A 23,954-nucleotide genomic window follows, 5' to 3' on the forward strand; every position below is an offset into this window, starting at 1 on the left:
GTGTGCAATTATGTTCCATATGTGCAAGAAAAAATATAATTATAGATACAAATCTCTCTATTGCAGGTTTACTGGAAGTGAGAGATAGAGCTAATTGCTGCAAGGGCTGCCAATTAGCACCTCTGTAACTATGCTTTAAATATGTGTCAAGGACAATTTCTTTACATGAAATTATATTACAAAACTGTCCTGGTCAAAATCAAAACTGATCTCCAAGGTCATGTAGCCATGTGTATATGAAGGATGAGAGCATGAACTTCACGTGAGCATTACTCATGTACACAGATCACTGTGTTGCAGTATGCAGTGTGCATTGTGATATACACTGTATATGAGTGCAGTAAGTGATGTGCAATGTGATATTCATTGTATATGAGTGCAGTGTGCATACTAGTGATATACACTATCGGCAGGATGTAATGCCGCCCGAGTTCATCGGCCGTGCGGGATGCCGGACGAACTCAGACATTTTTTAAAGGGGCAATCACTTACAAGGCAAAACCATGCCTTGTCAGTGATTGTCCCTTTAAAAAAATGTCAGAGTTCAGCATGTCTGCCGGACTCGGGCGGCATTACATCCCGCCGTACATATGAGTGCTGTAAGTGGTGTGCAATGTAATATTCATTGTATATGAGTGCAGGGTGCAATGTGATATATTGTACACTGTATATGAGTGCAGTAAGCGGCATGCAGTGTGATATTTACTGTATATGTGTGCAATGTGATATACAGTAAATATGAGTGAAGAATACAGTGTGCATTGTGTAATCACTGTATATGAGTCGGCTCACCATTCTATCCCTTTAAACCAGGACGCTCATGGATTATACAGGTTCTGTGGCTGACTAAAAACAGGAAAAGCAGACTTGAAGTCAGCCAGCCACAGAACCTGTGTAATTCATTAGTGTCCTGTTTTAAATGGGTAGTATGGTAAGCCTACAGTATATATGAGTGCAGTAAACAGTTGCAGTGTGATATACAGTATACTACTGTGTATATAAGTGTGTTGTGCAATGTGATATACACTGTATATGAGTGCGGCATTTGGTTGTGCATTCTGATATACACTGTATATGAATGCGGTGTGCAATGTGATATACACTGTATATGAGTGCAGTATGTGGTGTGCAATGTGATATACTGTAGACTATATATGAGTGTGGTATGCAGTGTGCAATGTAATATTCACTGTATATAAATGCAGTGTGCAATGTGGTATAAATTGTATATGAGTGCAGTATGCAGTGTGCAATGTGATATACACTGTATATGAGTGCAGTATGCGGTGTGCACTGTGTAGTACACTATATATGATGAGTGCAGTATGTGGTGTACAGTGTGATATAAATTGTATATGAGTGCAGTGTGCAATGTGATGTACACTAAATTTGAGTGCAGTGTATGTTGTGTGCAATGTGATATACACTGTATATGAATGCAGTATGTGATGTGCATTGTGTAGTACACTGTATATGAGTGCAGTATGCGGTGTGCATTGTGTAGCACATTGTACATGAGTGCAGTATGTGGTGTGCAATGTGATATAAATTGTATATGAGTGCAGTGTGCAATATGATATACACTGTACAGGTGAAACTCAGAAAATTAGAATATCGTGCAAAAGTTCATTTATTTCAGTAATTCAACTTAAAAGGTGAAACTAATATATAATATATACACATTACATGCAAAGTGAGATATTTCAAGCTTTTATTTGTTATAAGTTTGATGATTGTGGTTTACAGCTTAAGATAACCCCATATCCAAAATCTCAGAAAATTAGAATATTACATAAAATCAATAAAGGATTTTAAATACAGAAATGTCGGCCCTCTGAAAAGTATAATCATGCATACAGTGCCTTGCTAAAGTATTCACCCCCCTTGGCTTTTTACCTATTTTGTTACATTACAACCTGTAATTTAATTTTTTTTTTTAATCTGAATTTTATGTGATGGATATGCACAAAATAGTCTAAGTTGGTGAAGTGAAATGATAAAAATGTATATAAAAAATTATTTTTATAAATAAAAATGTGAAAATTGGCATGTGCATAGGTATTCACCCCCTTTGCTATGAAGCCCCTCAAAAGTTCTGGTGCAACCAATTACCTTCAGAAGTCACATAATTAGTGAAATGAAGTCCACCTGTGTGCAATCTAAGGGGGATATTCAAATGTTTGAAAAGTCAGTTGGATGTTGTTTTTTCCTATCTAATAGACAGGAAAAAACAGACACCCAACTGACTTTTCAAACATTTGAATCTCCCCCTAAGTGTCACGTGATCTGTCAGTATAAACACACCTTTTTTGAAAGGCCCGAGAGGCTACAACACCACTAAGCAAGAGGCATCACACCATGAAGACCCATGAGCTCTCCAAACAAGTCAGGGACGAAGTTGTTTAGAAGTACAAATCAGGGATGGGTTATATAAAAATATCCAAATCTTTGATGATTCCCCGGAGCACCATCAAATCCATCATCTTCAAATGGAAAGAACATGGTACCACAACAAACCTGCCAAGAGAGGGCCAGCCACCAAAACTCACAGACCGGGCAAGGAATGCATTAATCAGAGAGGCAGCACAGAGACCAAAGGTAACCCTGAAGGAGCTGCAGAGTTCCACAGCAGAGACTGGTGTATCTGCGCATATGACCACAATAATCCATACACTCCATAGAGCTGGGCTTTATGGAAGAGTGGCCATAAAAAAGCCATTTCTTAGTGTTATAGATAAGAATTCACGTTTTGAGTTTGCCAAAAGGCATGTGGACAACTCCCCAAATGTCTGGAGGAAGGTGCTCTGGTCAGATGAAACTAAAATGTAACTTTCCGGCCACCAAGGAAAACTCTATGTCTGGTGCAAATCCAACACATCCCATCACCCCAAGAACACCATCCCCACAGTGAAACATGGTGGTGGCAGCATCATGCTATGGGGATGTTTTTCAGCAGCAGGGACTGGGAAACTGTTTTGAGTCGAGGGAAAGATGGATGGTGCTAAATACAGGGATATTCTTAAGCAAAACATGTTTTAGTCTGCCTGTGATGTGAGACTGGGATGGAGGTTCACCTTCCAGCAGGACAGTGACCCGAAGCATACTGCTAAATCAACACTCGAGTGGATAAGGGGAAACATTTAAATGTGTTTGAATGGCCTAGTCAAAGCCCAGATCGCAATCCAATTGAGAATCTGTGGTCAGACTTGAAGATTGCTGTTCACAAGCGGAAACTATCCAACATGAAGGAGCTGGAGCAGTTTTGCCTTGAGGAATGGCAAAAATCTCAGTGCCAAGATGTGGCAAGCTCATAGAGACTTATCCAAAGCGACTTGCAGCTGTAATTGCCGCAAAAGGTGGCTCTACAAAGTACTGACTTTAGGGGTGTGAATAGTTATGCACGCTGAAGTTTTCTGTTATTTTGTCCTGTTTGTTGTTTGCTTCACAATGAAAAAATGCGTATGGAATGCGGGCGGTCGGGCTCCCGGCGACCAGCATACCGGCGCCGGGAGCCCGACCGCCGGCTTACCGACAGTGTGGTGAGCGCAAATGAGCCCCTTGCGGGCTCGCCACGGTGCGGGCACGGTATTTTATTCTCCCTCCAGGGGGGTCGTGGACCCCCACGAGAGAGAATAAGTGTCGGTATGCCGGCTGTCGGGATCCCGGCGCCGGTATACTGAAGACCACCCCTTCACAAGGAGTGGACTGAGGCTGGGGTTAGTGCATCAAGAGTCACCACACACAGACGGATCCTGGACATGGGCTTCAAATGTCGTATTCCTCTTGTGAAGCCGCTACTGAATAACAAACAACGTCAGAAGCGTCTTACCTGGGCTAAAGAAAAAAGAGAATCTGTGGGCATTGCCAAGAGAAAGATGAGACATGAGACCGAACAATGCAGAAGAGCTGAAGGCCGCTAGTGAAGCATCCTGGTCTTCCATAACACCTCAGCAGTGCCACAGGCTGATAGAATCCATGCCACGCCGCATTGAGGCAGTAATTCATGCAAAAGGGGCCCAAACCAAGTACTGAGTACATATGCATGATTATACTTTTCAGATGGCCGACATTTCTGTATTTAAAATCCTTTTTTTTATTGATTTTATATAATATTCTAGTTTTCTGAGGTTTTGGATATGGGGTTTTCTTAAGCTGTAAGCCACAATCATCAAAATTATAACAAATAAAGGCTTGAAATATCTCACTTTGCATGTAATGAGTCTATATAACATATTAGTTTCACCTTTTAAGTTGAATCACTGAAATAAATAAACTTTTGCACGATATTCTAATTTTCTGAATTTCACCTGTATATGAATGCAATATGCGGTGTGCATTGTGTAGCACACTGTATATGAGTGCAGTATGCGGTGTGCAATGTGATATAAACGGTATACGAGTGCAGTGTGCAATGTGGTATTCATTGTATATGAGTGCAGTATGCATTGCATTTGCCTGCACATAATATTGCCAGCCCCTCTGACTGAGAAGTATCCAGTGTTCTCCGTGTTTGTTTTGTGACTGTCAGTATATTTTTCTGTTAATGTCACTTTATCTTTTCTCCCTGAACTTCATCACTAATCCCACTTTGCAATCCCTCTTTCTCACAGTAGAGCTGAACTTTTTTTTTCCTCTAGTGCACGGCAAGCAATACAGTATACCATCATCACTCATACACACATATTGAATTTCGGGATGTGTTTCTCCTGCAGGTTGTTTTTCTCCTCAGTATCACCATGACCATCAGTGGACTTGTTTTATGAGGAATCTATTCTTCCTTGCCATGTTGTATAGCAGGCATGTAGATACAGGAATACACCGTTATGGAGATAACAATACTTGGCCAAAAGTTTAAATTAGAGCAGAGCTTTTTAAATTATAGATTTGCCTTCTATTTCCCTTTGTGACCAAAGCTGGTAGATTAAATGTACAGATTAATGTACAATTGATATTACCCACAAATGTCTTTCTTTATTAGACTGGACTGTGTGTAACAGTAACCCATGACCTCTTTACAGTAATAAGCGGAGTTTCTTTCGTCTGTATGCTGGCTGGAAGCCCAGGTATTTACCTACGGAATGGGATGATCTGCATGTGCCTGTCTGTGTTAGGCATTAGACCAGCCTGCTGTCCCAACAATCCAATGTTCATTAGCAAGACTTTTCTACTGACCAGCAGAAATTGTCGAAGGGTTTCTATGTATTGGGTTAAAGGAAAATATGAAAGAAAATATTACAAATTCATATTCATTTACATATTTCCACCTGTGGTATAGTTTTGTGACCAAACAGGTAGGGGGCTGAATAAATCGCATACTACAGGTGCACATAAAGGTGCTGATACAGAGCGCATGTGCAGATGCGAATGTACTGTGGCCCTCATTCAGGATCAGTTGTAAAACTGATATTTTCACAAACAGATGATTTTCGTCCATCTGCGCATGCGCAGCGCTCACATAAAGCATGCGTGGACTGTCACTTTGCAATCGCATCCCGGAAGGATGCGATCGCAATGTGAGTGACAGACGATGGGAGTTTGGGGGCAGCGATTGGCATAGGGGGGGGGGGGAGTGGTCCAGGAAATGCAGGCGTGTCATGGCTGTTTTCAGGCTGGCCCAATGATGTCACATGTGTTTCCTGCGACAGGAAACATAGCGACGGTGCGCCTGCATAAATAGCCGGGCTGCATATACATGGGGCTACCACTAATTGTTGATTTCGCCAATGCTCACGCATGTTTAGGGTTGTCCTCTGCCTACTCAGCCTAGCTCCTAAGGCTGACGGCTACCGCCATCTTTTGGGTCGCAGTGGTTGCGTGTGACGTAAGACGGACCACCCCGGCAAATGGCTTTCAAAAGGCACCAGCATGCGAAGGCATTTGTACATGCGTTCCATGCTGAATCGGCCGATCTGTTTTTCCTCAAAATTGGGGATATTGGGGCGGCAACTGGAGGCAACAATGCAAGTACACGGAACCACCCTGCCTTCTGAAAGTGTCATGGGTATGCATCTAAAGCTCCGTGTGAGTCCTGCGATCAGGGAAGGGAAGTCTTTTACTGATGGATCTCTTGCACCTAGCATGGGGCTACTGCAAGTGCCCATACTAATAATGATATCTGCAACGGCTGATGTAAAATCAATGGGCGGCATGGGTTTCCACTTACAAGGGCCTAAACCCCTGCATTATTGCTTTATGTGTGCCACTGAGAATCTGCCCCATAGTTACTGGACTGCTATTTCCGTGATAGTATAGAAATACCACACAGTATGTATTCCTGCAAATAACTAGCTATGTACGGGTTGTATAATACATTATTATAGTCATCTATTATTTATAGGGCACCTCAAGGGCTCTGCAGCACCTTACAATGTGCATATACAGTACAGATAATTCCAGTACAAACAAAGCAGAATATAGCAGGATACAAAACAATATAAACATGGCAGCCAATAACTGCACATTTATATAACTACAGTCACCATAAGCACAATATCAGCACTGGCTGCACCTGTAGCCTAGTTAATGGCTGTGGCAGACAGACTCCGAGTCACTGTTAGGAGGGGATCCGGTCTCTAAGTCGACAGTAACTAGGTCGACAATGTCTGGGTCGACCACTATTGGTCGACAGTAACTAGGTCGAAAGGGTGTCTAGGTAGACATGTTCTAGGTCGACAGGTCAAAAGGTCGACATGAGTTTTTCACAATTTTTTTCTTTTTTTTGAACCTTTTCATACTTAACGATCCACGTGGACTATGATTGGAACGGGCGAAGCGAGCCATGCGAGGGGACACTGTGCACTAATTGGGGTTCCCGGTCACTCTACGAAGAAAACGTACACCAAAAAAACATAAAAAACTCATGTCGACCTAGTTACTGTCGACCAATAGTGGTCGACCTAGTTACTGTCGACCTTCCATACCACACCCGTTAGAAGGGGCTTACTTAAGGAAAGGAGAACACAAGGGTAGAGGAACCTGCTCATGAAAGCTTGCAGTCTATTGGGGCTAGTCTCTAGAGGAGTTGAAGGGATGAGGCAGTGTTTGGGCACCAAAGGAGTGGGTTAGGATGAGAGCTGATAGGCTTTGATAGGGAAAGCGAGTGAGATCCAGTGGTAGGGAGAAGCATATTAGAAGTCCTGGAGGCTACATTGGGAAGAGACAATCGTTGGCAGAATGAAGTGGGCAGTCAGCAGTGGGGGGATGATGAGGTCAGAAATGTAGGGAGGAAATTATTGGGTGTGGGCTTTATTGGTAGGTTTGAGGGGTTTAAATTGGATGCTAGGGGAAGGGGAGCCAGTGTTGGGCCAGTGTAAAGCAGAGCTAGATGCCGAGCTTTTGGATAGAAAATTGCAGTGTTAAGGATGGATTGGAGTGGATGTAAGCGGAACTCAGAAGGGCAAGATAAGAGGAGGTTGTAGTTGTTCAGTTGAGAGTTGACAAGTGAGAGGATGAGGGCTTCCAGGGGGCAATGGTCTGATCATGGAGATAATGTGAAGTATGTAAACCCTAATACATAGACATCCTTACTGTTATGTATGTTTCATTTGTTGTAATATTGTCACTCCCCTAAAAGTTCTTAATTTAACCCATTGAGTACCAGCACAAGCGACAAAAGAACAGCTGTAAAATTACCTTTGCTGGCACACAGAGGGTAAAATTAAAGGGGGTCGGCTACATTTCTTAAACCCCTTCACTGCCATGAGGACATACAAAAAATCTTGGTGACTCAAATGGCAGACAAGGACTTAAGAGTGTCCCTAAGATATGTTTGCATGCAGATGGTTTCCAAGGATGGCATTAGAGGAATGAGGTGTGAAGGATCGCCTGTCTTAGCAGCATGTACTACTGCACTGTACTGTAACACACTCCCAGAGGATTTCTGCAGCAGAAGTGGGCGTCAGATTCAAGGTGCTTTATAAATGGACCTGAAATGTGAAGTAGTGTGGTGGGGGTTTTGATGAAATGGAATGTGTGTTATTTTCTGAGTAGCGGATCGTTGTTTGCTTGAATAGAGTAATGCCAAATAGTTTGTTTTCAGAGAATGGCTTATTAGATAGTTCTTGGCATGAGTACTCATCATGGTGATAAAAAAAAAAAAAAGATTTTTTTCAGGGTAGCTTTCTCTTTAACATGTTTTAGCCAATCAGTTTTTAAAAAGATTCCACCATTATTTGATTGGTAATGTTTCATAATAATTGCATTACGGTTCCAAACTTTGGAACAGAAATAATCAAGACTTATGTTTCAGATTCCAAACCCTAACTGCTCTTTTTTTTTTCACCATGTTGAGTTACTGTTTCTGTTTCAGGGCATTCAGTTTAGAAATGCATGAATTCCTTAAAAGAACCCCAAACCTCTAACTGCTACTAGTAACATGGTAAATGATTCCATTGTTTGAGGTATTTTAAATCGTCACAATTAGAACAGGCAAGATAACCTTGTCATTTACCACTGCACTATCTCTTTCACACCCCTCTTACTTCGTCCTCATTTATCAATCCTCAAACTTTCTACATTCTTCCTCAAATATCTCATTTGCCTGCTTTCTTCAAATCAGCTTTATACTTCATCTTTCTGAACCATTGTCTGTGTTCTCTGTTCCTGTTTCCCTAGTAATAAGGCAGGACTAAAAGATCGAATACGAGGTGCTGCTGTCCCAAAACAGAGCTCACGGAGCAAACAGTTTTTGGCTCCTCCAGAGCAAACTTCTCCTGGACCAGACCTTACTACAGAAACTCCTAGCCCTACCAAGGTTCAGAAAAGTTGGAGCTTTAATGACCGTACAAGGTTTCGGGCATCATTAAGACTTAAATCAAAACCCCAGGCAGATGGTGAGTATAGAAAAATGCAATGTTAAAATCTTCTGCTTGAAAACTATCAGCATTAATAATGTTCAGATACACAATTGAGGTCAGGAACGTGCAGTAAGGTAAATGGCTCAGGAGGCACTGGCTAACTGTGACTGGATATTCTGTGCAGTATGGGGGTAATTCCAAGTTGATCGCAGCAGGAAATTTTTTAGCAGTTGGGCAAAACCATGTGCACTGCAGGGGAGGCAGATATAACATGTGCAGAGAGAGTTAGATTTGGGTAGGTTATTTTATTTCTGTGCAGGGTAAATACTGGCTGCTTTATTTTTACACTGCAAATTAGATTGCAGATTGACACACCACACCCAAATCTAACTCTCTCTGCACATGTTATATCTGCCTCCCCTGCAGTGCACATGGGCCCTCATTCCGAGTTGATCGCTCGCAAGGCGAATTTAGCAGAGTTGCTCACGCTAAGCCTACGCCTACTGGGAGTGTATCTTAGCATCTTAAAATTGCGACCGATGTATTCGCAATATTGCGATTACAAACTACTTAGCAGTTTCAGAGTAGCTTCAGACTTACTCGGTATCTGCGATCAGTTCAGTGCTTGTCGTTCCTGGTTTGACGTCATAAACACACCCAGCGTTCGCCCAGACACTCCCCCGTTTCTCCGGCCACTCCTGCGTTTTTTCCGGAAACGGTAGCGTTTTTATCCACACGCCCCTAAAACGCCGTGTTTCCGCCCAGTAACACCCATTTCCTGTCAATCACACTACGATCGCCGGAGCGAAGAAAAAGCCGTGAGTAAAAATACTATCTTCATGGTAAAATTACTTGGCGCAGTCGCAGTGCGATTATTGCGCATGCGTACTAAGCGGAATTTCACTGCGATGCGATGAAAATTACCGCGCGAACGACTCGGAATGAGGGCCATGGTTTTGCCCAACTGCTAAAAAATTTCCTGCTGCGATCAACTTGGAATTACCCCCTATATCTCAGGTTGCATACCTGCTCTCCACACTTAGGAGACACCTCAGCAACCTAGAAATTCACCCAGGTGTATTGAAAAAGCAAAAAGTCTGAATCAGTCACTATGCAAAAGTGTGTATTTCTTGTCAAAGTACTGCCATCTAACACTTTACTACTATTCATTTCAATAAAATATGTTTTTCTGTTTTTCACCTTAAAAATCTTGGTTTATCCTTATTTATGGCTTGCATGAGTCATGAGAGTAAGGATATGTCGAGATTGTTTTCCATGTGACAGTTGTGTATGTTGAACAATAACTTAAGCTGCGTACACACATAACGATGTGGGTTCCCAGCTGATGGGACAACCGACGTACATCGGTCATCCCATACACACTGCACACTATATAATTCATGGCTGCATTCCCCTGCATCCCATAGTTTACCGGGTCATTCCATTGAACGTGCAGCACCTAGAAATGAGCACAAAAGCGTAACCTGGTGGCGCAAAACCAGTCCACTTAAAGTCATAGGAAATAAGGAGATTTGCAGCTTTGAGACATGCAAATTTGAAATCCTTGTGCACCTCTCCACACAATGAATATTTCTAAAAGGGGATCGCTACGCCTTCATCTTATTCCAGTTACCTAGTGCTGCAAAATGAAATCCTATTTCTGTGTTGCTGCTCAAAAGGAAACTTATCAGTGCGTTGATTCCATACATCATCACAAGGAATTGCTCCCATCAACCCTTAGCAAACTGTTAGGCTGGGGCCACACATCGTGTTTTAACGGGTCCCATTCAGTGTTGCCGCACTGTGTTCTAGTTGAAATCCGGTCATGGCACTGGCCGGATGCTGTTCTGCGGCATCCGACTATGTCGCATATGTGTGGCTCCAAAATGCCCCTTCCTGCCAAGCGACCCGCTAAAACGCGATGTATGACCCCAGCATGACTCCAGTCACAGCTATCTTGCTTCGTGACCATAGGCTCCTCAGTGGGTCCAAAACTGCTTTTCACTATTTTGTGCTCATAAATGACATCCAGTAGCTACAGTATTGACCTGTAATAGATAGAGAAACATCAGTTCCACTTTAGCTGAACACTAACAATACAAGCCCATGAACATGAACTAGAGGCAAATCCAAAAATGAATGCTATCAACTATGACCTAAGGGCCTTATTCAGTATGGATCGCATCAGCCATGCTATCGCATACTGACAAGTTTATGCACAGTGCGCACGCGCGGGACCCGCACTGCGTGTCTGCATGCAGTGAGATGTGATAAGCTGTTACCATGCAAGCATCTCACTGTCAATCAGGCAGAGGCAGTCCGGGGCGGCGTTGTAGGTACGGCTAAAACGGGTGAAGGTCAGTGCTGTTTTCAGGGCGGCCGCGTGACGTCACATGCGGCCGATGCAATGTGGAAGATGGTGGCGGCTCGACTGCCTTCCCAGCCAGGCTGCAGAGGCAGGGGGCTTCACTTATTTAGCGTTGCGATCACAATTAAAGTCAGTTCACATCACTAACAGCCAATAGCACGCTAGGCAGCCCCCAGCATGCAAATGATAGAAGTTGCAGTTTTGCTATATTTGTAAAACTGCAACTGAAGCTGAATAAGATCTTAAATGCAGATATCAACACACATGCATAATACACCAACATTAAAAACGCCAGGGAAACATGCTTTTCCAAAGATAACTCTCTAGAGACGTGTCGGACTGAGGCATGAAGGACCCACCGGGAAACGGCGGTGGTAGGGGCCAGTGTTTAGGGGTGTAGTCAGTCTCCAGAGGGGGTTTGGCCTGCTGCCACATTGCCTGACTATGCTTATCTATCTGCTATTGTACACAACTCCCATGAATAACATCATGCCCCCACAAAAAGCATGTACCCACACCAACACTATTCAAATGCATAGTCAGATACTTCATAGACAATTCCCAGGAGAAAACTGTGATTGACAAAGTGACTCATGTACAGGTACTAATTCCATTACCACCATCCAGCATGTTAAACAAATCCCATCCAGTCTATCATGTCCACCATCTGAGACAGACATTATTATCCAACATTACATAGAGATCGTATGCCAGTCCATGAGGTGAAAGCTGCATGTGAGATACAGTGCCTTGCTAAAGTATTCACCCCCCCTTAGCTTTTAACTTATTTTGTTACATTACAGCCTGTAATTTATTTTTATTTTCTCTTACGTCCTAGAGGATGCTGGGGACTCCGTAAGGACCATGGGGAATAGACGGGCTCCGCAGGAGACATGGGCACTAAAAAGAACTTTAGGTATGGGTGTGCACTGGCTCCTCCCTCTATGCCCCTCCTCCAGACCTCAGTTTAATACTGTGCCCAGAGGAGACTGGGTGCACTACAGGGAGCTCTCCTGAGCTTCCTGGAATAAAGGTATTTTGTTAGGTTTTTTATGTTCAGGGAGACCTGCTGGCAACAGGCTCCCTGCATCGTGGGACTGAGGAGAGAGAAGCAGACCTACTTAAATGTTAGGCTCTGCTTCTTAGGCTACTGGACACCATTAGCTCCAGAGGGAGTCAGAACGCAGGTCCCCCCTCGCGGTTCGTCCCGGAGCCGCGCCGCCGTCCTCCTCGCAGAGCCGGAAGATAGAAGCCGGGTGAGTAAGAGAAGATAGAAGACTTCAGAGGCGGCAGAAGATTTCAGAGCTTCGCTGAGGTATCCTGGCTGATCGCCATTGCTCCCACACAGAACACACACAGCGCACACTGTTGGGTGCTGGGCGCAGGGGGGGCGCCCTGGGCAGCAATGTTAAAACCTCTAGGTCTGGCTAAATACTGTATATACACTTGGTTGTGGTATATTTAAGAGATCCCCGCCAGTTTGTTTAAAATAGAGCGGGACCGAAGCCCGCCGCTGAGGGGGCGGAGCTTGTCCCTCAGCACTCACCAGCGCCATTTTCCTCCACAGCACACGCTGAGATGCTGGCTCCCTGGACTCTCCCCTGCTGATCTCCGGTGACAGAGGGTTTTAAAGAAGGGGGGGGGGGCACTTATTTGGCGCAGTATATATATATATATATATATATATAAAAAGCGCTTTATCTGGGTATTTTTTACCAGGGTTATTGGCGCTGGGTGTGTGCTGGCAGGTTCCGGTATGAATGGTCGACCATGTTATGGTTGACAGTCATTAGGTCGACCACTATTGGTCGACATGGACACATGGTCGACACATGAAAATGGTCGACACATGAAAAGGTCGATACATGAAAAGGTCGACATGAGTTTTTTCACTTTTTTTGGTGTTGTTTTTTGCGTAAAGTGACTGGGAACCCCAATTAGTGCACCGCGTCCCCTCGCATGGCTCGCTTCGCTCGCCATGCTTCGGGCATGGTGCCTTCGATCCGCTACCGCTTCGTTCGGCACAGATTACCGTTCCAATCGTAGTCCACTTGGATCGTAAAGTATGGAAAAGTTCCCCAAAAGAAAAAAAAGTTAAAAAACTCATGTCGACCTTTTCATGTGTCGACCATTTTCATGTGTCGACCATGTGTCCTTGTCGACCATGTCAATGTCGACCAATAGTGGTCGACCTAATGACTGTCGACCATAACATGGTCGACCATGTGAACGGATACCGTGCTGGCAGGCTCTCTCTCTGTCTCTCCATAGGGCCTGGTGGGGGAACTGTCTCCAGATTAGAGATTTCCCTGAGTGTGTGGGGTGTCGGTACGTACGTGTCAGCATGTCTGAAGCGGAAGGCTCTTCTAGGGATGAGGTGAAGCGCATGAGTGTGGTGTCCCCGTTGGCAACGCCGACACCCGACTGTTGGATATGTGGAATGTTTTAAATGCAATGTGAATTTATTGCACAAACGGTTGGACAAAGCAGAGTCCAGGGAATGTACAGGGGGTCATACCCTGCCTTTCCCTATGTCACAGGGGCCGTCTGGGTCTCAAAAACGTCCACTTTCTCCAGTAGTAGACACGGATACCGACACGGATTCTGACTCCAGTGTCGACTATGATGATGCGAGGTTGCAGCCAGAATTGGCTAAAAGTATTCATTATATGATTATGGCTATAAGGGATGTGCTACATATCACAGATGACCCTTCTGTACCTAACACGAGGGTCCACATGTTTAAAGAAAAGAAGCCTGAGGTTACTTTTCCACCTTCATATGAACTAAATGAGTTATTTGAGAGTGCTTGGGAAACTCCAGACAAGAAACTGCAGATTCCCAAAAGGATTCTTATGGCGTATCCTTTCCCGATTAAGGACAGGATACGGTGGGAATCCTCCCCAAGGGTGGACAAAGCGTTGACACGCCTTTCCAAAAAGGTGGCGCTGCCGTCTCAGGATACCACAACCCCCAGGGATCCTGCTGATCGCAAACAGGAGACTACCTTGAAGTCAATTTACACACATACTGGTACATTACTCAGACCGGCAATAGCGTCGGCTTGGGTTTGTAGTGCTGTAATAGTGTGGACTGATACCTTATCTGCTGATATGGATACGATGGATAAGGAAACTATTTTATTGACCCTGGGTCATATTAAGGATGCGGTCCTTTATATGAGAGATGCTCAGACGGATGTGGGCATACTGGGTTCCAGAGCGAACGCTATGGCGATTTCTGCCAGGCGAGCCCTGTGGACCCGACAGTGGACGGGTGATGCTGACTCGAAACGGCATATGGAGGTTTTGCCTTACAAAGGTGAGGAATTGTTTGGGGAAGGTCTCACGGACCTAGTTTCCACAGCTACTGCAGGTAAATCGAATTTTTTGCCTTATGTTTCCTCACAGCCGAAGAAAGCGCCACATTATCAGATGCATGCCTTTCGGTCGCATAAATCCAAGAGAGCTCGGGGATCTTCCTTTCTTGCCAGAGGTAAGGGCAAGGGGAAAAAGCTGCCAGCTACAGCCAGTTCCCAGGAACAGAAGTCCTCCCCGGCTTCTACTAAATCCACCGCATGACGCTGGGGCTCCGTTGAGGGAGCCCGCCCCAGTGGGGGCACGTCTTCGACTTTTCAGCCATGTCTGGGTTCACTCTCAGGTGGATCCCTGGGCAATAGACATTGTTTCTCAGGAGTACAGGCTGGAATTCGAAGAGGTGCCTCCTCGCCGGTTTTTCAAATCGGCACTGCCTCCTGGAGGGAGGTAGTTTTCGCGGCAATTCAAAAATTGTGCCTTCAACAAGTGGTGGTCAAAGTTCCCCTGCTTCAGCAAGGGATGGGCTATTATTCAACCCTGTTTGTGGTCCCGAAGCCGGACGGTTCGGTCAGACCCATTCTGAATTTAAAATCCTTAAACCTATACTTAAAGAGGTTCAAGATGGAATCGCTCAGAGCGGTCATCGCCAGCCTGGAAGGGGGGGATTATATGGTGTCCCTAGACATAAAGGATGCATACCTTCATGTCCCCATATATCCACCTCATCAGGCGTTCCTGAGGTTTGTGGTGCAGGATTGTCATTACCAATTTCAGACGTTGCCGTTTGGGCTTTCCACGGCCCCGAGGATTTTTACCAAATTCATGGCAGAAATGATGGTGCTCCTGCGCAAGCAGGGTGTCACAATTATCCCATACTTGGACGATCTCCTGATAAAAGCGAGATCGAGAGAACAGTTGCTGGACAGTGTATCACTCTCCCTGAGGGTGTTGCAACAGCACGGCTGGATTTTCAATCTCCCGAAGTCACAGTTAGTCCCAACGACCCGATTGCCTTTCTTAGGCATGATTCTGGACACGGAACAAAAGAGGGTCTTTCTCCCGATGGAAAAGGCCCAGGAACTTCAGGGCTTGGTCAGGGACCTGTTGAAGCCAGAAAGGGTGTCGGTGCATCACTGCACCCGAGTTCTGGGAAAAATGGTGGCGTCTTACGAGGCCATTACTTTCGTCAGGTTCCATGCGAGGGCTTTTCAATGGGACCTTCTGGACAAGTGGTCCGGATCACATCTACAGATTCACCAAATGATCAGCCTGTCCTCCAGAGCCAGGGTATCTCTCCTGTGATGGCTGCAGAGTGCTCACCTTCTAGAGGGTCGCAGGTTCGGCATTCAGGACTGGGTTCTGGTAACCACGGACGCGAGCCTCCGAGGCTGGGGAGCAGTCACGCAGGGAAGAAACTTCCAGGGTCTGTGGTCAAGCCAGGAAGCTTGTCTGCACATAAATGTGCTGGAATTAGGGGCCATATACAATGGCCTTCGGCAAGCAGAGACCTTACTTCGAGGTCTACCGGTTCTCATTCAGTCAGACAACATAACAGCAGTGGCTCATGTAAACCGCCAAGGCGGCACAAAGAGCAGAGTCGCAATGGCAGAAGCCTCAAAGATTCTTCGATGGGCGGAGAGTCATGTCAGCGCTCTGACGGCAGTCTTCATTCCGGGAGTGGACAACTGGGAAGCAGACTTCCTAAGCAGACACGATCTGCATCCCGGAGAGTGGGGACTTCATCAGGAAGTCTTCACAGAAATTGTAAGTCAGTGGGGTCTGCCTCAAATAGACATGATGGCATCACGCCTCAACAGGAAACTTCCGAGATATTGCGCCAGGTCAAGGGACCCTCAGGCGGTTGCAGTGGACGAACTGGTGACACCGTGGGTGTTTCAGTCGGTCTATGTGTTCCCTCATCATCCTCTCATCTCAAAAATACTGAGAATCATAAGACTAAGAGGTGTACAGACAATTCTCCTTGCTCCAGATTGGCCTCGAAGGGCCTGGTATCCGAATCTGCAGGAAATGCTCACAGAGGATCCGTGGCCTCTTCCTCTCAGGGAAGACCTGTTACAACAAGGGCCTTGTCTGTTCCAGGACTTACTGCGTCTGCATTTGACGGCATGACGGTTGAACGCAGGATCCTAGCGGAGAAGGGCATTCCGGATGAGGTCATTCCTACTCTGATAAAGGCTAGGAAGGAGGTGACAGTGAAACATTATCACCGTATATGGAGGAAGTATGTGTCTTGGTGCGAAGCCAGGACTGCTCCTCCGGAAGAATTCCATCTGGGCCGTTTTCTTCACTTCCTGCAAACTGGAGTGAATTTGGGCCTAAAATTAGGCTCCATTAAGGTTTAGATTTCGGCCCTATCCATTTTCTTTCAAAAGGAATTGGCTTCTCTTCCGGAAGTCCAGACTTTTGTGAAAGGGGTGCTGCATATCCAGCCTCCTTTTGTGCCTCCGGTGGCACCATGGGACCTTAACGTGGTGTTACGTTTTCTTAAATCCCACTGGTTTGAACCTCTTCAAACAGTTGAATTGAAGTATCTCACTTGGAAAGTGGTCATGTTGTTGGCATTGGCTTCGGCACGACGAGTGTCTGAGTTGGCGGCTTTGTCTCACAAAAGCCCTTATCTGATTTTCCATGTGGATAGAGCTGAGTTGCGGACTCGTCCTCAATTTTTGCCTAAGGTGGTTTCTTCCTTTCATATGAACCAACCTATTGTGGTGCCTGTGGCTACAAGGGACGTGGAGGATTCCGCGTCCCTGGATGTGGTCAGGGCATTGAAAATGACTGAAAATGTGGCCAGAACGGCTCGGGTTAGGAAAACAGAGGCCCTGTTTGTCCTGTATGCAGCCAACAAGGTTGGCGCTCCTGCTTCTAAGCAGACTATTGGTCGCTGGATCTGTAACACGATTCAGCAGGCTCATGCTACGGCTGGATTGCCGTTGCCAAATTCGGTAAAGGCCCATTCCACTAGGAAGGTGGGCTCTTCTTGGGCGGCTGCCCGAGGTGTCTCGGCATTACAGCTTTGCCGAGCAGCTACTTGGTCGGGTTCAAACACCTTTGCTAAGTTCTACAAGTTTGATACCCTGGCTGATGAGGACCTCATGTTTGCTCAATCGGTGCTGCAGAGTCATCCACACTCTCCCGCCCGGTCTGGAGCTTTGGTATAATCCCCATGGTCCTTACGGAGTCCCCAGCATCCTCTAGGACGTAAGAGAAAATACGATTTTAAACCTACCAGTAAATCTTTTTCTCCTAGTCCATAGAGGATGCTGGGCGCCCGTCCCAGTGCGGACTTCATTCTGCAAGACTTGTATATAGTTATTGCTTGCACAAGGGTTTTTTGTTGCAGTTCTGATCGGTCTTTGACTGATGATGTTTTGTTTCATTCTGTTGACTGGTTCGTATAGTACAAGTTATACGGTGTGGATGGTGTGGCTGGTATGAATCTTGCCCTTGGATTTCCAAAATCCTTTACTCGTACTGTCCGTCTCCTCTGGGCACAGTTTCTCTAACTGAGGTCTGGAGGAGGGGCATAGAGGGAGGAGCCAGTGCACACCCTTACCTAAAGTTCTTTTTAGTGCCCATGTCTCCTGCGGAGCCCGTCTATTCGCCATGGTCCTTACGGAGTCCCCAGCATCCTCTACGGACTAGGAGAAAAGATTTACCGGTAGGTTTAAAATCTTATTTTTTTTAATCTGAATTTTATGTGATGGATCTGCACAAAATACTCTAAAAGTTGGTGAAGTTAAATGAGAAAAATTTATATAAAAAATATTTTTTATAAATAACAATTTGAAAATTGCCATGTGCATATGTATTCACCACCTTTGCTATGAAGTCCCTCAAAAGTTCTGGTGCAACCAATTACCTTCAGAAGTCACATAATTAGTGAAATGAAGTCCACCTGTGTGCAATCTAAGTGTCACGTGATCTGTCAGTATAAACACACCTTTTCTGAAAGGCCCCAGAGGCTGTAACACCACTAAGCAAGAGGCATCACACCATGAAGACCAAGGAGCTCTCTAAACAAGTCAGGGATAAAGTTGTTGAGAAGTACAAGTCAGGGTTCGGTTATAAAAATAAATAAAAAAGATCCAAATCTTTGATGATCCCCCGGAGCACCATCAAATCCATCATCTTCAAATGGAAAGAACATGGGGGGTAATTCCAAGTTGATCGCAGCAGGATTTTTGTTAGCAGTTGGGCAAAACCATATGCACTGCAGGGGAGGCAGATATAACATGTGCAGAGAGAGTTAGATTTGGGGGGGGGTGTTCAATCTGAAATCTAATTTGCAGTGTAAAAATAAAGCAGCCAGTATTTACCCTGCACAGAAATAAAATAACCTACCCAAATCTAACGCTTTCTGCACATGTTATATCTGCCTCCCCTGCAGTGCACATGGTTTTGCCCGATTGCTATCAAAAATCCTGCTGCGATCAACTTGGAATTACCCCCATGGTACCACAACAAATCTGGCGAGAGAGGGCCGGCCACCAAAACTCACAGACCAGGCAAGGAGGGCATTAATCAGAGAGACAGTATAGAGACCAAAGGTAACCCTGAAGGAGCTGCAGAGTTCCACAGCAGAGACTGGTGTATCTGCGCATGTGACTACAATAAGCCGTACACTCCATAGAGCTGGGCTTTATGGAAGAGTGGCCAGAAAAAAGCCTTTACTTATAGGCCCTACACACATGCCGATATTCTGAAAGATATGAACGATCTCGTTCATAAATGAACGAGAACTCGTTCATATCTTTCAGTGTGGAGACTCCAGCGATGAACGATGCGCAGCCCCGCGCTCGTTCATCGCTGATCTCCCGTAGGCTGTGCATGCAGGCCAATATGGACGATTTCGTCCATATTTGCCTGCACTTCAATGCAGCCGGGTGACGGGGGGAGTGAAGAAACTTCACTCCCCCCGTCACTGCCCCCCCGCCGCCAGGTTGCTCGTCGGCCGTCGGGCATCTCGGCGGCGCATCGCCGAGTGTGTAGGGCCCCTTAGTGTTAAAGATAAGAAGGCATGTTTTGAGTTTGCCAAAAGGCATGTGGACAACTCCCCAAATGTCTGGAGGAAGGTGCTCTGGTCAGATGAGACTAAAATTTAACTTTTCGGCCACCAATGAAAACGCTATGTCTGGCGCAAATCCAACACATCCCATCACCCCAAGAACACCATCCCCACAGTGAAACATGGTGGTGGCAGCATCATTCTATGGGGATATTTTTCAGCAGCAGGGACTGGGAAACTGTTTTGAGTCAAGGGAAAGATGGATGGTTGTAGGCATGTTCTGTGAATGAAATGATGCAAACCTTCAAACAATACATTTTAATTCCAGGTTGTGAGGCAACAAAACATGAAAAATGCAAAGGGGGGTGAATACTTTAGCAAGGCACTGTAAATGCCATGTTACCATTATTCCTTAGAATCATTTTATCCTTGGTTTTTAATTTGAAGCATCACAATTTTTCATTTAAATACTTAGCCCAAAAAAAATGTCATGTCTTTATTGCAGAGGTGCATTAGGAGGCAGTTATACATCTAGGGACTTATTCAGCCTCAGTTGGAAAATCGCAAAGTGTCTGATTATCAGCCGACTGTGCATGCACTGCAATCGCATTTACAATGCAATCGCAAGCCCAGCAAAGTGCGATCGCATAGCGATTGCCAGGAAGTGATCGTTAGTGAGAGGTTACAATAAAAAAAGGCGATTAAAAACATACACCACTGCTACTGCAGCCGCGTATGTCCTGCGTATGCATGGGTCAACCGGTATTGTCAATGGGTCTCAATTTCTGCATATGCATCGCACTTATGCGAATGTATACGCAAATTTGTGAATGCATCGGTGGGAGTCTTTTTCCTTTCTGGGCAGCTCTTCACATGTGTTTTTTATCAGAAGCAGGATTGAGAAAATCGCAATTTCTGTCTCAATAGTGATCCAAGCTGAATAAGGCCCCCAGCCCATATGTATTTTGGAAAATTCATAGGGGTAAATTTACTAAGATGGGAGTTCTATTTAAGATGGGATGTTGCCCATAGCAACCAATCAGATTCTAGGTATTAGATTATAGAAGGTGCTAGATAAATGAGGTGTAGAATCTGATTGGTTGGTATGGGTAACATCCCATCTTAAATAGAACTCCCATCTTAGTAAATTTACCCCATAGTCTCTGCAACTTGAGAACCACACGCTGTTACCTGTAAAACTGGTGTATTTTTGCAACGTTTGCACTTTGTAAATAAGACTTCCTGGTAGACTTATTAATAAGTGTTAATTTTATGAAAAGTGGTACCAAGTCTTTATCACTGTAATGGAATCTATTTCTGTCTAACATTAAATATTTGTATACCAGATTAACAAATTGTTCTCTCAAGAATGTGAACATTATGCTTTCTTGCCAGCAGAGGGCGTTGGAGATGACAGTAATGATGAGAAGAGACCCCCTAGTGATCTCACCATGGAAGATGTTATGCCGACTGTGAAAACTTTGATCAGAGCCTTTAGGTGATTGTAATGTATCAACAAATTACACTGTGGGACTGCAGAAACCACTGAGATGAGGATAACAGGAAAACCATACATAAATTGCCAACAGGGAAGGGCAGAGCTGAACATGTGCAGGCTTTGGGTGCTTGTTCGATTTCACCTGTAGAACAAACTGTAGGTCGGGTTGTTTTGTAAGGGCTGGCAGGGACCAGCAGACTTGCAGCAATGACACAGAATAAAATAGGAGAGCCTCTTGTACGATCTGGGGGATTTTTGCTGTAACCTTTTTTTCTGATATCATACATGTCTATGTGTCACACCTAAAAGGTATTGGGAGCCTAGACAGATCACTAAGTGGCTGAAAAGGTTCTTTTGGGTTTCAGGTTGTTGGAGACGTATGCTAAGGGAAAATATGTATAGGATGCTGGAGATTGTGAACTAGGAAATAGTAACGTCGGTAAACAGGGCTTACTACCGGGAATTTGGGTAGATTATGTGGCAGGACAGTGGTTCAGCAGAAATAATAAAAGTGTACAGAAATAAATATAAAATATCACACGTATGCACTAATTAAATATATACTATTCAATATACAAACTTGAGGAACAATCTATGCTGCTTCCCTAGGGATTGTCTTTTATTGTCAGAAAACTCAGTACAATAATCAAATATCAAATTTCCAGGGAGTGCTTTAATATATAAATTCTGCCCAATAGTGTAGGCCACCATATTTAATGACACAATATTTATAATATCTACCGTAAACCACAGTTCTCATCCTTGTTCTCAGATTCTTTTGCCAGAGGTGGGGGCTATTATCCTTCATCGTACTCAAAACCCTCAAACCCGAGACACGATAATAGCAACCAGCCTCTCGTATTGTATTGTCAGTTGATATATTTATTGAAAAAATTGTTTACAAAAGTTTAAGTTTTATTTGTTCTTACATGACACATGTATTCTAGATGGTGTGTCCTCACTTTAGGGTAGTTGCTTTCCCTGTTACAGGGTCAGAACTCCCTTGGCAATGAAAAAACCTTCCTAAGGGAGGTCACTCCTGCAATAATACTAGTAGTCTGAACATCATTTCATAAACAGGTGTGTTTAACAACCCAACCTACAATTTTGTGCAGCTTCCACTGGTGTGGTGCATTTGAAAACATTACATATGGTGTAGATATGAAATTGAAAGTTGTAGTAATAGCTGCTACCATGCAAGGAGCCTATGGAGATTACTAAAACAGGGGCTAGGCTGCTCTTCTGTGATCTGTTTTTTATAACTCTCAGAGAAGGGGGTACAGTACCAATCTTACATGCATTGGAGCTCTGGTAATTCCACTCTGCATCACCAGTCCATTGGGTTTGCTCGTAGTTATAGAGCCACCCTTTGCCTAAATGTAATAACTCATAAATTGTACATAGAAGCTGAGGTTGAGTCACATGCTGCTACAACTGCTGCAGTGTCTTTTGCCGTAGCCAGATCGGACCTATATGCTAATATTTATATCAGCCCTTCCCCTGGTGTACAAGCGTTCGTCTGACTGTGGAAGGACTGAGACGCCCACTTTGAGACACTGTAATACCCCTTGGTGCAGCTTTAGACACCATCATCAACACTTCAGTGACCCACCCATGAGACGGACCATCTAGCGTACCACCTCCCAGTAATGCCCTGCACATTTCCAATACATTTCTCCGTGCGTGCATCTGAAATTGTAATGGTGACTCTATACAAACACAATCGGAACGTATGCGCAGTGCGACTTGGACACAGTAAGAAATAAAAATTGTACAACTATGTCTAACATCAACACAGCATGCAACTGAGAATCATGCCCATAGGGCATCTGGTCTGTGCGCATGTGGAAGGATGCAGCTGCAGTGTGATTGACAGCAGCGACTATTTGTGGGGCGGCGAAGTGGCGATAGGTGGGCGGGCCAAATGGGGAGGGGGCGTGCCATGACCGTTTTTATGGCGGCGAAGTAGCGTCACACACAGCTGCTACGATTAAAAAAAAAATGCCAGCTGCGCTGCCAGGGGTCAGCCTTAGTTTGATGCATCCGCAATCTAATTGCGGATGCATCGGGAGGCGGCCAGTCACTCATGATGAGCTTCCTTTGGCCTGTGCTGGGTGGCCTCCAGCATGTGAGGAGATGGATGCAGATCTGGGCGGCCTCCAGCATGTGAGAAGATGGACGCAGCGATCTGAATCAAATCCTTAGTCTTTATCAAAAGCGCACTCAAATGTCTATTCACTGCTGAGTGATAGTTCTGAGACCTCAAAATGATGTATGATGTGATTGGTGTAGCTGGTTAGTAAGAAACATCCATAAATATACTCAGACTCAGTGGGCCCAACAGCTGAAAGAGAAAAGGCAACACTATGGTGGCTATTCAATTACCCGCGCTCATTGATTGCGGGTAATTGTGTCTCCGGGGGCTGTTCAATTAGCCCCTATAATGCCGGCGCAAGCTGTGGTTTATCGGGGATTTTGTTTCACCTGCCTTAGGCAGACGAAACCTAATCCCCGAAAACTGATCTGTTTCTAGCGAAAACACACAGGTTTCACTAAACGTGTGTTTTCGGGAGCAAATTTATTTTTTTGGGCGAACAAATTGGATAGCCTGAAAAAAGAATATCGGAGAAACATTGGAAAAATTTCTATGTACCTATTTGAATACACCCCTATAAATAAGAACTGTTGCAGGTTTGTGTTTTATGAGAAGAAACATTCTAGAGATAAAGAGAAACTAATGGTTGGAGATGAGTAAGCGAACATCTTTAATATATTTAAAAAAAATTTCATCCACTAGAGGGCACTGGAGTATACCCTGGGGTATAGACAGGTGGATGAGTGATTCCTGGCACTTTAAACTTCTTTAGAACTGAAGTTTGCTCCTTCCCCTCTACAGTATATCCCAATAGACTCCGTTTTAGATTAGTGCCCAAGGGAGTCAGGTTTT

At 44.7% G+C, this 23,954-nt stretch overlaps 1 protein-coding gene across 4 annotated transcripts in view; it reads left to right on the forward strand.

Moving 5' to 3' along the window:
• KCNQ4 (potassium voltage-gated channel subfamily Q member 4) overlaps positions 1 to 23,954 on the forward strand; it is a 752,031-nt gene that overhangs the window by 364,243 nt on the left and 363,834 nt on the right. For 2 of the 4 annotated variants that reach the window (XM_063954218.1, XM_063954216.1), the window contains exons 10-11: positions 8,614 to 8,831; positions 20,908 to 21,007. In XM_063954218.1, the coding sequence (XP_063810288.1) occupies positions 8,614 to 8,831; positions 20,908 to 21,007 (318 nt within the window). Of the gene's footprint in view, positions 1 to 5,018; positions 5,064 to 8,613; positions 8,832 to 20,904; positions 21,008 to 23,954 lie in introns of all 4 variants that reach the window. The other 2 variants (XM_063954217.1, XM_063954215.1) reach the window with 2 other exon arrangements.

This window comes from Pseudophryne corroboree, chromosome 2 (genome assembly GCF_028390025.1).
Source record: "Pseudophryne corroboree isolate aPseCor3 chromosome 2, aPseCor3.hap2, whole genome shotgun sequence".
Lineage (NCBI taxonomy): Eukaryota > Metazoa > Chordata > Amphibia > Anura > Myobatrachidae > Pseudophryne > Pseudophryne corroboree.